General features: G+C 42.3%; 1 protein-coding gene across 1 annotated transcript in view; it reads left to right on the top strand.

Annotated features, from left to right (window-relative positions):
• The window catches only part of ERN1 (endoplasmic reticulum to nucleus signaling 1), a 32662-nt gene that overhangs the window by 15500 nt on the left and 4565 nt on the right, over positions 1-12597 (top strand). The window contains exons 3-16 of the mRNA XM_058817190.1: positions 2158-2191; positions 3132-3204; positions 3886-3958; positions 5050-5172; positions 5781-5882; positions 6305-6566; positions 7161-7239; positions 7950-8112; positions 8938-9056; positions 9381-9572; positions 10130-10385; positions 11061-11151; positions 11460-11649; positions 12141-12240. Of these exons, the coding sequence (XP_058673173.1) occupies positions 2158-2191; positions 3132-3204; positions 3886-3958; positions 5050-5172; positions 5781-5882; positions 6305-6566; positions 7161-7239; positions 7950-8112; positions 8938-9056; positions 9381-9572; positions 10130-10385; positions 11061-11151; positions 11460-11649; positions 12141-12240 (1857 nt within the window). The remainder of the gene's footprint in view (positions 1-2157; positions 2192-3131; positions 3205-3885; positions 3959-5049; positions 5173-5780; positions 5883-6304; positions 6567-7160; positions 7240-7949; positions 8113-8937; positions 9057-9380; positions 9573-10129; positions 10386-11060; positions 11152-11459; positions 11650-12140; positions 12241-12597) is intronic.

Below are 12597 nucleotides of genomic sequence, written 5' to 3'. Positions count from 1 at the left end.
CAGTTAGCAAAGTTGGAGATTGATTCAGATTGTAGTAGTTTTACACTGTAATTTCATCTAACAGCTTCACACCACCATTTAATTCAGAGAAGAAACAGTCCTCTAATTAAAATTAAAAGTTTCTGAAGATTATTCTGACAATAAACTATTTATGTTAGTTAGTCTTATCTTTAGCCCAGGTTGACTAGAAAGTGATTTTATAGAACATCTGCATTGTTAAAAATGAAACAATAAATATGCAGTCACTTCAAAAAAGTTGTGCAGCTTTGTTACTCCCAGTGATCACTTGAGGGCATTTTTAGGAATAGGAAAGAGTTGCCCCAGTGCTGCTGGTGAAGCTGCTGCTGTCTCACATGAGGCACTGGCACCACAGGTGAGAGTTTCTTTTCTTACCATGTGAGACACTCTCTGTGTAATCAGTTCTTCAAGAGACTTACGAAGTTTATTTGGCTTTTGCCTTTAGCAATGCTTGTAGCATTTGCATTAAGTCTTACTTAACTGAGCCAGGTGTTGCTTGTTCTGAGCCAGGTGTCACTTGTTCTGATTCATGATGCTGTTTCTTTCACAAAACTGAGCATTCCCTTCCCATGAAGCATTTGTGATTACAAAATCTCTTGCCTTTGGTTTTTAATGTCTCTCTTCTTTTAGGTCATTTCACCCAGATTTAGGGATACCCTGAGTCCATAAACTTGGTCTCAGTTTGCCTTTAGTAGTTCAACCCAGCAGCTCAGCTCAAGTCAATCCACTGTCTATGATGGGCAAAAATTGCTTTTACCTTGCTTTTCCCTAGGGATGGGGAGCTGGTGATGTAAATCACCATGTGTTATATTAGATATTATAAAGCTTGTGGAATACTTGAAGCAAACACTGAGAAATAATTGACACATAATCAATGAGAGGGGCGTCCCCCCCAACATATCCTGAAACCAATTTCTTCACACAAGGGATGGAAATGAATTGCTTGATGTAGTTAATGCAATAGAAGGTCTGACTAAGCAGCCTGGTCTGTAGAGACAGGTACAGAAGATGAGTCACTAAGCTCCTTTGTTTCAATGTTAATTATTCTTATGGCCTTTGATGTGTGTTTGGGTTCTCATTGAATTAAATGGAGTTTATTTTGACACTTTTGGGAGTGTGTCCTGGAACATTTTTTAGGCTTGAAGAGAAAAAAATTACATGTAGTTATGTACTGAACAAAGCTGCTCTGAGAGTGTTTACTGTTGTAAGAAGAAATCAATGAAATAAAGGTAACTGTACTGTTATCCCTCATATCCTGTTTTCTTTCTGTCTCTGGCATTAATGTTCTTCTTTGTGTGGCTGCTGCTTTCAGCTGTGTTGCAGCCAGAGATCTGCTTGGGTAGGGGGTTATCATTTTTTAATCCATGTAAAACCAGGTCATCCTTGCAGGCCATTGCCATCAAACCCAGCTCTGCTGTGGTGCCCTGCAGAGTGGTACAGACTCTGTAAGCCCTGGGTACTGAGCCCTGAATTTCCTGTTCTTGTCTTGCTTAGCTCTGCAGATACCCCAGTACACTCAGGCTGCCCAGAACCTGTGCCAGTTTCCCAGCCAAAGGCTGTCAAAACATCAGTGTTTTTGTTCTCATTTCCTTCCTGTTGCATCATGATGTTTGCAGGGAGACAGAGGAGGTGAAAAACAGTGTTTGCTTGGTCATTTGTCATCCTCTTACTCAGACTCATTCCAGTGGAGTTTGATTTTCCCTCTGGAAGTGGAGATACTTAAAGGATTGCATCCTCTTGCCTTCTGAGGTATTTTCTGCCAGTATACCATTAAAAAGCACATGTTTGTCTTGGAAATTGTAGAGCATGTCTTGTAAATCAGGGTACTTGTGTGGTGCTGGCATCAGGAGTGAAAATCCTGTGATTCAGGATTTTGTAAGCTCTCAGTAATTTTGAGGTATTTGGTGTTGGTAAAACTGAACTAAGGACTTCAGAAGACTTTCCCAAGTGCTTTGTAGTTTCCCATTTTGTGAACCAAGTTCCAGGAACAAGAGGAGGCTGCTGAGAGTTTACTTTCAAACTGTGCATCAGCCTTTCTAGAAGGAGAAAGGTGTTGCAGGCCTGACTTGATCCTGTATCTGGTGGCTTCAAGGGATTGAATTGCTACTAATTAGACTTTTTCTTTTTCTCTGCATGCAGATCCTGTACTCCAGGTGCCAATCCATGTGGAAGAGTAAGTCTGTTTCCTTTATCTCATTTACAGCTTGTTCAATTTTCACTGACAACTTAAAATTTGGTTTAATTTTAACCAAACCCATCTGTGTTCCAGACAAGCTGCACACCTTGCAGAAGGCCATTTAAGGTGGCATGGGGAACAGATGAAAGGTTAGAATTAGCTACATACAATAGCTGAGAAGAAACATCCTGTGTGCAGCCTGTTCTCTGGAGCCCTTGCTGGGTTTGGACATCAGAGCTGTGAACTGTGCCAGGGGTGGCAGGTGGGGAGTGACAGAGCCAGGACTGATTCTGGGTTCTGTACTGAGCCCCTCAAACAGAGACTAAACCCAGTGAAACACAGGAAACTACAACCACCACCACAACCAGAATCTGCAAATGACATCCTCGAGCTGTGAATTCAGATTGCTCCCTGCAGCAACCTCACATTTAGCTAGAAAATCTGGGACTTGAACTTTGTCTCTGAAGTCAGTGCTGACATCCTTTCTTTTTTTGATCACAGAACTATAGATATTAGGGTCAGAGTTTGTTTGGGGGTCTTTGTGTACTTTGGGTGTAGGGATCTCAATTTTACTTAATTTTATAAACTCTTTCATTGTTTCCTGCCTTCCTTATGCTCTCTGGTTTTCTTTATTTATTTAGGCTATTTCTTAATCTGTGTCATTTTAAGAGCTTGTAGATTAAGTTTAAAAGCTTTCACCTGAGCCATTGCCTGCCACATTTGGATCTTTGTGCATTCAAATACATTAGTGGTCTTATGTTTTATCAATTCTGAAACTTCCTTATATTTTTTAATTTTCACAGTTAATAAATTAAACTTCAAAAAATTCAATGTCAGATGAACTTCTCTGTAAAGCCAGCAGTGACCACAGTTTATTTCCTGCTCTCTGAGAATCACAGTACATTTTTATCATTTATAATTGCTGTTTAAATCCTAGGCCAGCATTTCTTCCAGACCCAAATGATGGCAGTTTGTACACACTTGGTGGCAAGAACAGTGAAGGCTTGACTGTAAGTATATTTTAAAATTCTTTCCTAAATAAATACCCCAGTCAACCTCATGGCTTTGCAGAAGGAAAACATTCTTTTACTTTGTTAGAGCAGAATGTGCCACCTTGTGATTGCCAGGAAGTGATTTCTACTTGAAAATATCAACACCACTTCTTGTCCCCATGTACGAATTTTCTGTAACTCACTAAAATAATGATAACTACAAATAAAATTTATGGTTTGTTATCCAAATTCTGAATAATCTCAGTGTGATTTGATGGGAAGGCATATCCAAAATAACATCAATTAGATGTGTCACTCTCTCCAAACACATTTCTAAAACCATCTGCCAGAAGCAAGATTAATAAATGCTCTGTGCTAACCCCTTTAGCAGATCTTTATAGGATTTAGTAAGCAAACAAAAATGCTGAACCTTTCAAATCACTTACCAATCCATGTAGGCCACAGCTACTGCTTAATGCTTGACTTTTATTTTTAAACTTTGTGGTGATACTCAAATAAAATGTTTGGCTTCCTACGAGAATTTTTTCCTCAGCTGCTATGATTTCCCTTAGGAACTTGGGCATTGTTAAATATTTTAGTATTTACTCTGGCTGAATTCTCAGGTATTATAATAATAGAAATAACCAATAAAATGTTTGTTTGTTTGTTTGTTTGTTTGTTTGTTTGTTTTTCCCCTAGAAACTTCCATTTACAATTCCAGAGCTGGTGCAGGCATCTCCCTGTCGCAGTTCTGATGGGATCCTGTACATGGGTGAGCTCAAATTTTATCTCTTTTAGATTGCAACATGTTCAGCAACTACAAAATGTAGAGACTCCCCAACAGACTGAAGGAAATAGGCCTAATTTTGGGTATTAATTATGATTTTTCATTAATCTTTCTGATAACAGAAAATCTGATTAATATAGAATGCAGTTCCTCTGTGATGATTAAAACCAACTGGTTTTCCTGAAGGAGTAAATACCTTTTCTTAGCAGTGAGATGCTTGTATGGGGATTTTTTATTTCTTGAGATGCAGTCTCTCAACAAAATATGACTTCTACTTAAAATCTTCTTATGATTATAAATGTCATTGACTGTCTGATAATTAGGATAAAATTAGCAATCCCATTGCACCACAGTTAGACATCCTCCATTGTCTGACATACAGTCAGTTCATTTATAGTACAAATAATAAATTGCTCACTGTCCTGACTCATTCTAACTGCAGATGGATTTGGGAGGAGAAAAGGAGAAGAAAGGACAGTTATTACTTATCACAACAGTAAAATATGTGAAGATCAGAGTGAGTATAGTTTCTAAATCTCCTGAAGGGCCAATGCTCCTTCTGGTTCTCCACTTCAAGTCTTGGAGAAAGAAAATGAGAGAAAAATGTTTATTTGAACTTCCAAACACAACATACATGTATTAACTTCAAAGAAATTATTAAGGCCATGGCTCACTTAGTCTTGAGTGGGATGTTTGGATTACAATCCTTAAGAAATTTGTAAGGTGTAGACCCTCACTTTTTTTTTTCCACCTCCTGTCTTTCACCTCATCTGAGAGCTCCTGGGATCTCACTGCACTCAGAGTTCTGTTAGATTTTATGTGTCAAAAAATCATTCAGCCAATAGTACTTACTCTTCTAAATATTGTATTTGGGTTTGGGGTTTGTGGCCAGTATTTGGGATTGGCCAGTAGTGCTAAATTACAAACCTAAGCCTGACTGTGAAAAACTGTTTTATTAAAAATGCTTTATTTGTGCTAAGTCCATGAGTCTACTAAAGAAAAAAGAAGACTGAAAAGCTGAATGAAAGTGCAGTTTTTCCAGCTGAATAGTAATGTGACTTCAATTATGATTTCAGGTAAAAAGCAGGATATTTGGTACGTGGTTGACCTCATGACTGGGGAGAAACAGCAGACCTTGACTTCCTCTTTTGCAGAAAGTCTTTGCCCATCAACATCCCTCCTATATCTTGGGAGAACAGGTCATATGCTTTTTTTTACTGTAGTTTAAAAGAAAATTCTGATTTCTAAAGTTTAGGCTCATGACAAATGACCCTGTGGTCAGTTCAGGTTTTCAAGTTCATTTCTTGGAAAAACTTCTGTGAATTACGATTTTAGACTGTACACAGAACAATTATTAACTTTAGCAGCAGAGAGATAATGTTTTTTAAACTTTGGCAGTAGGTCCATTATTCTTTTTGTTGACAAGGTGGCATTTGTATTGTAATTAATGGTGTATTCCACTGCCAGCTGTGAACTGTTTGTTCTGTAACATACAGCTTTTAAAAAACTGTTTAAAGAAGATGGAAATAGAGCAGATCCACTGACATCACAAGTGCAGTGTGCTAAATGCCTGGTAAAGTCACACCAACACCATGGAGGCGCTGACTAGAAACAGGAATAAATGTTACAGACTTGTTCTTTAACCTCTCTATCAATGTGTCCCTTTACATGGGATAGTGTTGGGACAAAAGGAAATGCTGACAGCAGTGAGTGCTGTGTGGTGTTTGAGGAGTGTCTCAGATTTGAAAAGATTGATTCTATTCTCTCATAGGTTTTTTTGCTTCACAGACTGTATATCTTTTAACAGAGTACACAATCACAATGTATGACACCAAAAAGAAGGAGCTGCGATGGAATGCCACCTACTTTGATTATGCAGCTACTTTGCCTGATGAAGACATAAAATACAGTAAGAATTTAATTGCTGTCCCCCTGCTGCAATGGAGTTTTGTATATGAGCAAAAATATTCTGATTTTTTTTGTGTGGTGCATGTACTTCTGCCCATTTTTATCCATCACATACTGCAATATCTAAAGCCTGTTAGGTAGCTTCAGGTAAATTGAGTTCAGCAGGGTGCAGCTCTTGAAGGTGTGATTCCTTAAAATCAGTGAGAAATGGCAGGAGAGGCAGCAACTCTGAACTCTGGTGCACAACCTGCTTGCAGTGCTCTTGAATGGCAGCTGGACTTGTGTGTGCCCAGTTCTGGCCGAGGCTTTGCTGCTCAGCTGCTGTGCAGTGAGAGGTGTGGTGGTGACTGCACTCCAGAGCTGTTCCTGTGCATTGGTAAAGCCACAGAATCCAGGGCAGCTCCACACGTTTGTGCATTGCAGAAATGTCCCACTTTGTGTCCAACGGGGACGGGCTGGTGGTGACCGTGGACAGCGAGTCCGGGGACGTGCTGTGGATCCAGAATTACGCGTCCCCCGTGGTGGCCTTCTACATCTGGCAGCGAGAGGGGCTGAGGAAGGTCCTGCACACCAACGTGGGCATCGAGACCCTGCGCTACCTGACCTTCATGTCCGGGGAGGTTGGACACATCACCAAGTGGAAATATCCCTTCCCTAAGGAAACAGAGACCAAGAGCAAACTAACGTGAGCCTGAGATTCTGCTCTTCTCACTGCCCATTTGACAGCTTTGTCAGTAAACACAGCAGTTAAGGGTTGTGCTACAAGCTGCAACATGGGGAAAAGAATGCATGAAAGCATTTCTAGTTCTCCAGGTGTTCTTTTATATAATATTTGATCTTTCAGTCTGAAAGGTCAGAGACCAAACCAAAAACTTATAAACTTAGGAGTGTATATTCTTAAGTTTTATCAGATGTTCTGTGTTGAATAGTTTCTCACAATGAGGAGAATTGGTTTTCCTAATGTGAAGCCTTTCACACTATAAAAATGGTGCACAGCATTTTGGCAAATGCCATTTATTGAAAAATGCAGAAATAGGACACGAGTTATGTCAAATGAGTGATGGTGCTGTGAATAATGAACTGACAATGCTTTCATAATTAAAAAAAGCTTCATAGTACAGCACTACTTCAAATAATTTTATAGATCAAGGCTTTTCAAGATACAAATACTGATTTGGGAAGCTCCTGCATTGGTTCTGCAGGGTTGTGTTGCCCAGGTTTTAGCTGAGATGTTAACACATCCATTTGCCTGCTGCTAACAGTGCCTGTGTTTCTGCAGCCCAACCCTGTACGTGGGGAAATACTCCACGAGTTTGTACGCGTCGCCCTCCATGGTGCACGAGGGAGTCACTGTCGTGGTGAGTGGGGAGCTGCCGGGTGGGAAAGTGCCTTTCTGAAATGAGTGCTTTCCTGGCCTGGGAAGAAAACTTGAAATGGAATTGTGCATAAAATTATATTAAATTAAAACAGAAAATCAAACACTGAAGACTGAACAACTACAGCAATTTGAGGGTTTGGAGATTTTTATCAACAAATGCATAGAAAATTAAGTATTTCCTGAAACAATTAACAACCATAGAATACATGACCATACTTCCAGGATGGTTTCCAATGCTGCAAAGCAGTAACTGCAGCTCCCCAGGAACTGTGCCAGGCAGGCTCAGCAGGAGCAGACCTGAGGTTACTGCTATTGTTGGTGCTTTGTGGTTCATCTTAAAATTGCTGGTTTGTTCATCAAAGTAACTCCCCACAGACAGGAAACTGCTTCATAGTTCTGTTTTGCTCGTTGTGGCTGCCAGGTAGGCAATACAGATCCTGCTTAAGTGTAGGAGAAAACAAAAAAAGAGTAATAATCTCATCTCCCAGGCAGCATGTCCTGAAAAGGTCCAATGTCCAAGGCTGTGGCAGCAGCTGCTGAGGGCGTAATGGCCTTGTTTACTCACAGTGACTTTGCTGCCAGTAATCTTTGCTTGCCCACCCGTTTTGACCTCCAGATTTTAAATTTAGTTGCCTATTTAAATATTCTAAGGTCACAGTAACAGTAGCAGTAACATGGATCTCTCTGCAGCCCCGTGGCAGCGCCATTCCCTTGCTGGAGGGCCCAAAGACAGAAGGAGTCACCATTGAGGACAACGGCGAGTGCGTGATCACGCCCAGCACCGATGTCAAGTTTTCGGGCAGGCTGAAGGAAAAGCACAAGCTCAACTATTGGAATGACTGGCTGCTGATAGGTGTGGGAGGCCCTGCCTGGCCATAATTACTGAATTCTAGGAATAGTGTCTAATTTATCTTCATTTACATATAAAATAATGTGTTATATATCCACCTGCCTTCTGTTTTTCCCAAGGCTCCTGCCTTATTCTGTGACGAGGTGAAGTGCTCCATGTGTGGAAAGTGATTTATTGCTTATTTGCCCCCTCCCTCGGAGAGGGGTACAGTAATTCATTATTTACTGTAAATACTGTATTTGGGTCCATTTGGATTTTTTATTGTGCATGTTGTTACCTTAATTCTCATCATATGGATCAGACAGTCATGTTTTCTCCATTTTGTAAATGGATTAAAACACAGAGGCTGAAGATGTTTATTTATTGTCAGCCTGTCCTGTGTGCCCCAAGTCTCTGAATTTTGTAATTGACCTTTCAGTGCATTTATAATTTTGCTTCAAAAATGAGTAACTGTCTGAGGTTCAGTTTTAAGTGATGACTGGTGATAATTGAGTGATGTATGTGACAGGAGCTCTGGGGCAGGGACAGTGTGCAACTTTCAGTTTTTTAAGGTGCCATCTTTCTCTTCCCATGATCCCTTTCCTTGCTAATACCCTCTGTCCTGCATGTCAGGCAGTTCCCTGAAGCAGTTCATGTTCCCCTGCAGCTCTCAGTGACCTCTGCCCTCCATTTTCCCTCTCCTTTCTCTTTCCTGCTCTATACACGAGCATCATGTTTTGCGATGTTCTCACTCTTCAGCAAAGATAATGTTTATTTATTGCTGCCATCAAGGATATCTTTCCTAAAAAAGGACAACTTTCTGTTTCAACAAATGTGTTTTATTTAAAGGGCACCATGAAACACCATTGTCTGCCCCCACAAAGATCCTGGAGAAATTCCCAAGCAACTTACCAAAGAGGCCTGAAAATGTGATTCCAGCTGACTCTGAGAAAGCCACTATTGAAGAGGTTTGTGATGAGAATAATTCTCTTACTGCATGAGAGAAGAATATAAAGGAGTGGAAGTTGGGGAAGGATGCAGGAGGAAAATGCATGGAATTACTTCACAGTTTTTGTGTTAGATGTTCATGTACTTAGCACATAGAATCACTGGTATGAGGAAGTGTCATTCCTTGTTTCAGAATTAAGGCTTTCTGCTGCATTGATTCCCCACATGCAAACTTTGACCTTGGTAGGTTTAGAAGTGACTAAAAATGATGCAGCAGAAAGGCTGGCTAGGAATGCCTCATTGCCCACAGAGATACTGAGCTAACAGAGCTTTCTCTGCCTCAGGTCATTGACATTGTTGAAGGTTCCTCAACAGAGGGGCCTCCAGCTGCTCCAAAGGAGATGGAGGAGGCTCCTGCTCGGCCCATCCTGCGGCCAGAGGCTCCAGTGGACTCCATGCTGAAGGACATGGCCACCATCATCCTCAGCACTTTCCTGCTTGTGGGCTGGGTGGCTTTTATCATCACCTACCCAATGGTAATGCTGACCTGGCTTGTTGTGCTTTTGAGTGTTGGGGGCATCAGGAATGTTGTAGAGCCCAGAAATGATACAGGAGTTAGTGACACACTCCGGGGATATTTCCCTCTTCACAGATGTGCACTGGGGAGCAAAGGCACAAGTTTGACTTCACAGGGATTTCTCTGGCCAGATTTCCATCCACCAGTTGTGGTTCTTGTAGGTATTACTCTTTTTGGACATGGTCACAGCACTATTGGCTTTGCTCCTCTCTTCCTCACCTGAAACCACCATCAGGTTTTCCAGGTTGTGAATCAAAGCCTTTATCCTTCTGTGGTTTAAAGACTCCTGCTCAACCTAGAAACAGCTTTTTTAAACCAAGCCATGTGATTTCTCATCTTGGCAATGGAAGTCCAGAATGAAATAGAAATTGTGAGTGAACGTTCCCCAGGCTGTGTGGTTGGCAGGGACAGGGCAGGAGAGTTTGGCTCCCACCTTTTAGGAGTGGCTCCCCAGAAGCTGTAGCGTCCCCTTGCGTGACCTGAGTGCCAAAGCTTCACTGAGGTCCTTTCTCACAGAGTGTCCACCAGCAGCAGCAGAGGCAGCACCAGCTGGAAGAGAAGATCCAGCTCTTGCAGCAGCAGAAGCTGCCCTTTGGTGCTCCCGGTGAGCTCCCACCTGAGGCAGATTTCCTGGACACGTCGTACGGCCGGACGGAGAGCTCAGCTGCCAGCACCCCAAACCTGTCCCCCCGAGCTTCAAACCACTCTGCCTACTCCAACATCTCCACATCTGATGTTGGGAGCTGCCTCTCCACTGAGCAAGAAGAGGGAGGTAAAGTTGACTCAGTGTGGTTTATTTTGTTGCTATTCCCCAGTCTGTGTGATGGTACAGTAGAACAGTTATTGATGATACTTCATAGCTCAGCAAGATCAAAAGAACCATTCAGGCTGGGCCCTGCACTCAGCAGGATTGTTGCTTTACAATAACAGCCAGTTGTGGGCTTGTGCTGCCCAGGGCAGTGTGTTCCTATCACTTGCAGCCATTCCAGGGATATACTCATTTAAATAAAAACATGTATTATGATTAACTGGACTCAAGAAATGGGGATTAGGCAGCACAACCTTCCTGCCTGGTCTTCCTGTGCACTCATTTTCCTTTCAAAGGCTACTAAACCCACTTCCATGACTGTCAGCCAGCATTTCCTAAATTCAACCTCAACTTTTAGAAAGAGTTTGGCTGCTGAGTACCACTCATTTCTCACAGCCATGAGCCATAAGGTGTGTGTAAATGTGTTTTGATTCTTGATCTTGGCTCATTGGGTCACCACACACTTTGCCTACTCAGAGTAAATACCAACATGGACATGTTCATTTCCTTTGATCATATGTGTGTTAAATTTGAACATGAGCTAAAAGACTTTTACAGACTGGCCCCAAGGTCTGTGCAGTTGTAAGAGGCTGCCTTGCCCCATCCTAAACCAGTGCTTGTTTTTCTTTTCTTGTTCAGATGAAGAAGCAAACCGAGTGATTGTTGGCAAGATTTCGTTTAACCCTAAAGATGTACTGGGACATGGTGCTGAAGGGACAATTGTTTACAGGTAGAAAAGAATGTGTGCATTAAACAGACCAATGTTGTGTTTGAATAGGTCCTTTTAATTTGTTTTTTTATAAAAGTCCTCACATCTACTATGAACAGAAATGAAACTTTTTGCATGTGTCAGGAATATTTTCATGCATTGTCTTCACCAGCAAAAACTACTTTCCTTCCCTACTGGCCAAGCGTTCCCGTTTCCAGCACAGGAATTGCTTTCACTGGCCTCTACAATGGCTCCTGTTGTCAGGTTTTCTGTACATGCTGTGGCTCCAGAGTGTGAATTGTTGTTGTGCCTTCCCTCCCTGGCTGCAGGGGCTCCTTTGACAACCGTGACGTGGCGGTGAAGAGGATTCTCCCCGAGTGCTTCAGCTTCGCAGACCGGGAGGTGCAGCTGCTGCGCGAGTCCGACGAGCACCCGAACGTGATCCGCTACTTCTGCACGGAGCGGGACCGGCAGTTCCAGTACATCGCCATCGAGCTCTGCGCCGCCACCCTGCAGGAGGTGACCAGGGCCGGGCAGCATCTGCTCCCTGCAAGGCCTTCACTTCCCTTGGCCTTCAGCTGCTGAAGTGCCTGTCACAGGGGATGTCCCATTTACTCCCACTGTCACCTCTGTGACAATTCCAGGCTTCTAGAACAGGGGTGTTTCCAAACCTGTAGAAAGACATCCCTGTCCCTGGACTGATTTATGGAGAGAAGCTGTTGTCCTTTGATTTTTAACTTCTTGTGAAGGACTCCCTTCTAGTCATCCTCCCCCTCCTACCATGCAGACTTTGGAGACTGTTCTTCTTTCTGGAGCACAGTGCTATACAGAATTCGAGCTCTGAATGAGACTTTAGAGATCATCACCTTCAGCCAAAAAAAAGCTCTTTGCTGTGTGTTACCAGCTAGCAAAATTTATCCATTTATCTTTTAGTGGTGATGTGCATGGATTTATTATTTATGCAGCTTCTAAGCAGTGCTGTGGCTAACTCTCCTGGTTCTCTGTTGCAGTATGTTGAGCAGAAGGCCTTCAGCCACCATGGCTTACAACCCATCACTCTCCTGCAGCAGACAACATCTGGGCTGGCTTACCTGCACTCCCTGAATATTGGTAAGAATGCCTCCCCTTTCAGGACTGGATGGAGAACTGCATTTTCTTAGCTGTAAAGTTAACTGGTCTGGTACTGTTCATCTGGCCTATTGGAAGGTGGCCCTGCCTTTAGCAGGGGTATTACAGCGGCCTGAGTGGGTCGCTGCTGGTGAGAGAGAGACGGTGAATCTTGTATCTTGATCAGAAGGCTGAATTTATTAATATATGATATAATACATTATAATTATACTAAAAAGAATATAGAGAGAGGTTTGCAGAGCAGCTAGCTAAGCTGAGAAGAGATAGAAAAGAACCCACAACAAAGTTGTGGCCAAGGACTCAGTCCCCTGGCTTGAACTGATGATTGGCCCTTAATTA

Source organism: Ammospiza caudacuta, chromosome 19 (genome assembly GCF_027887145.1).
Source record: "Ammospiza caudacuta isolate bAmmCau1 chromosome 19, bAmmCau1.pri, whole genome shotgun sequence".
Classification (NCBI taxonomy): Eukaryota; Metazoa; Chordata; class Aves; order Passeriformes; family Passerellidae; genus Ammospiza; species Ammospiza caudacuta.
This window is presented reverse-complemented; position numbering and strand designations above follow the sequence as displayed.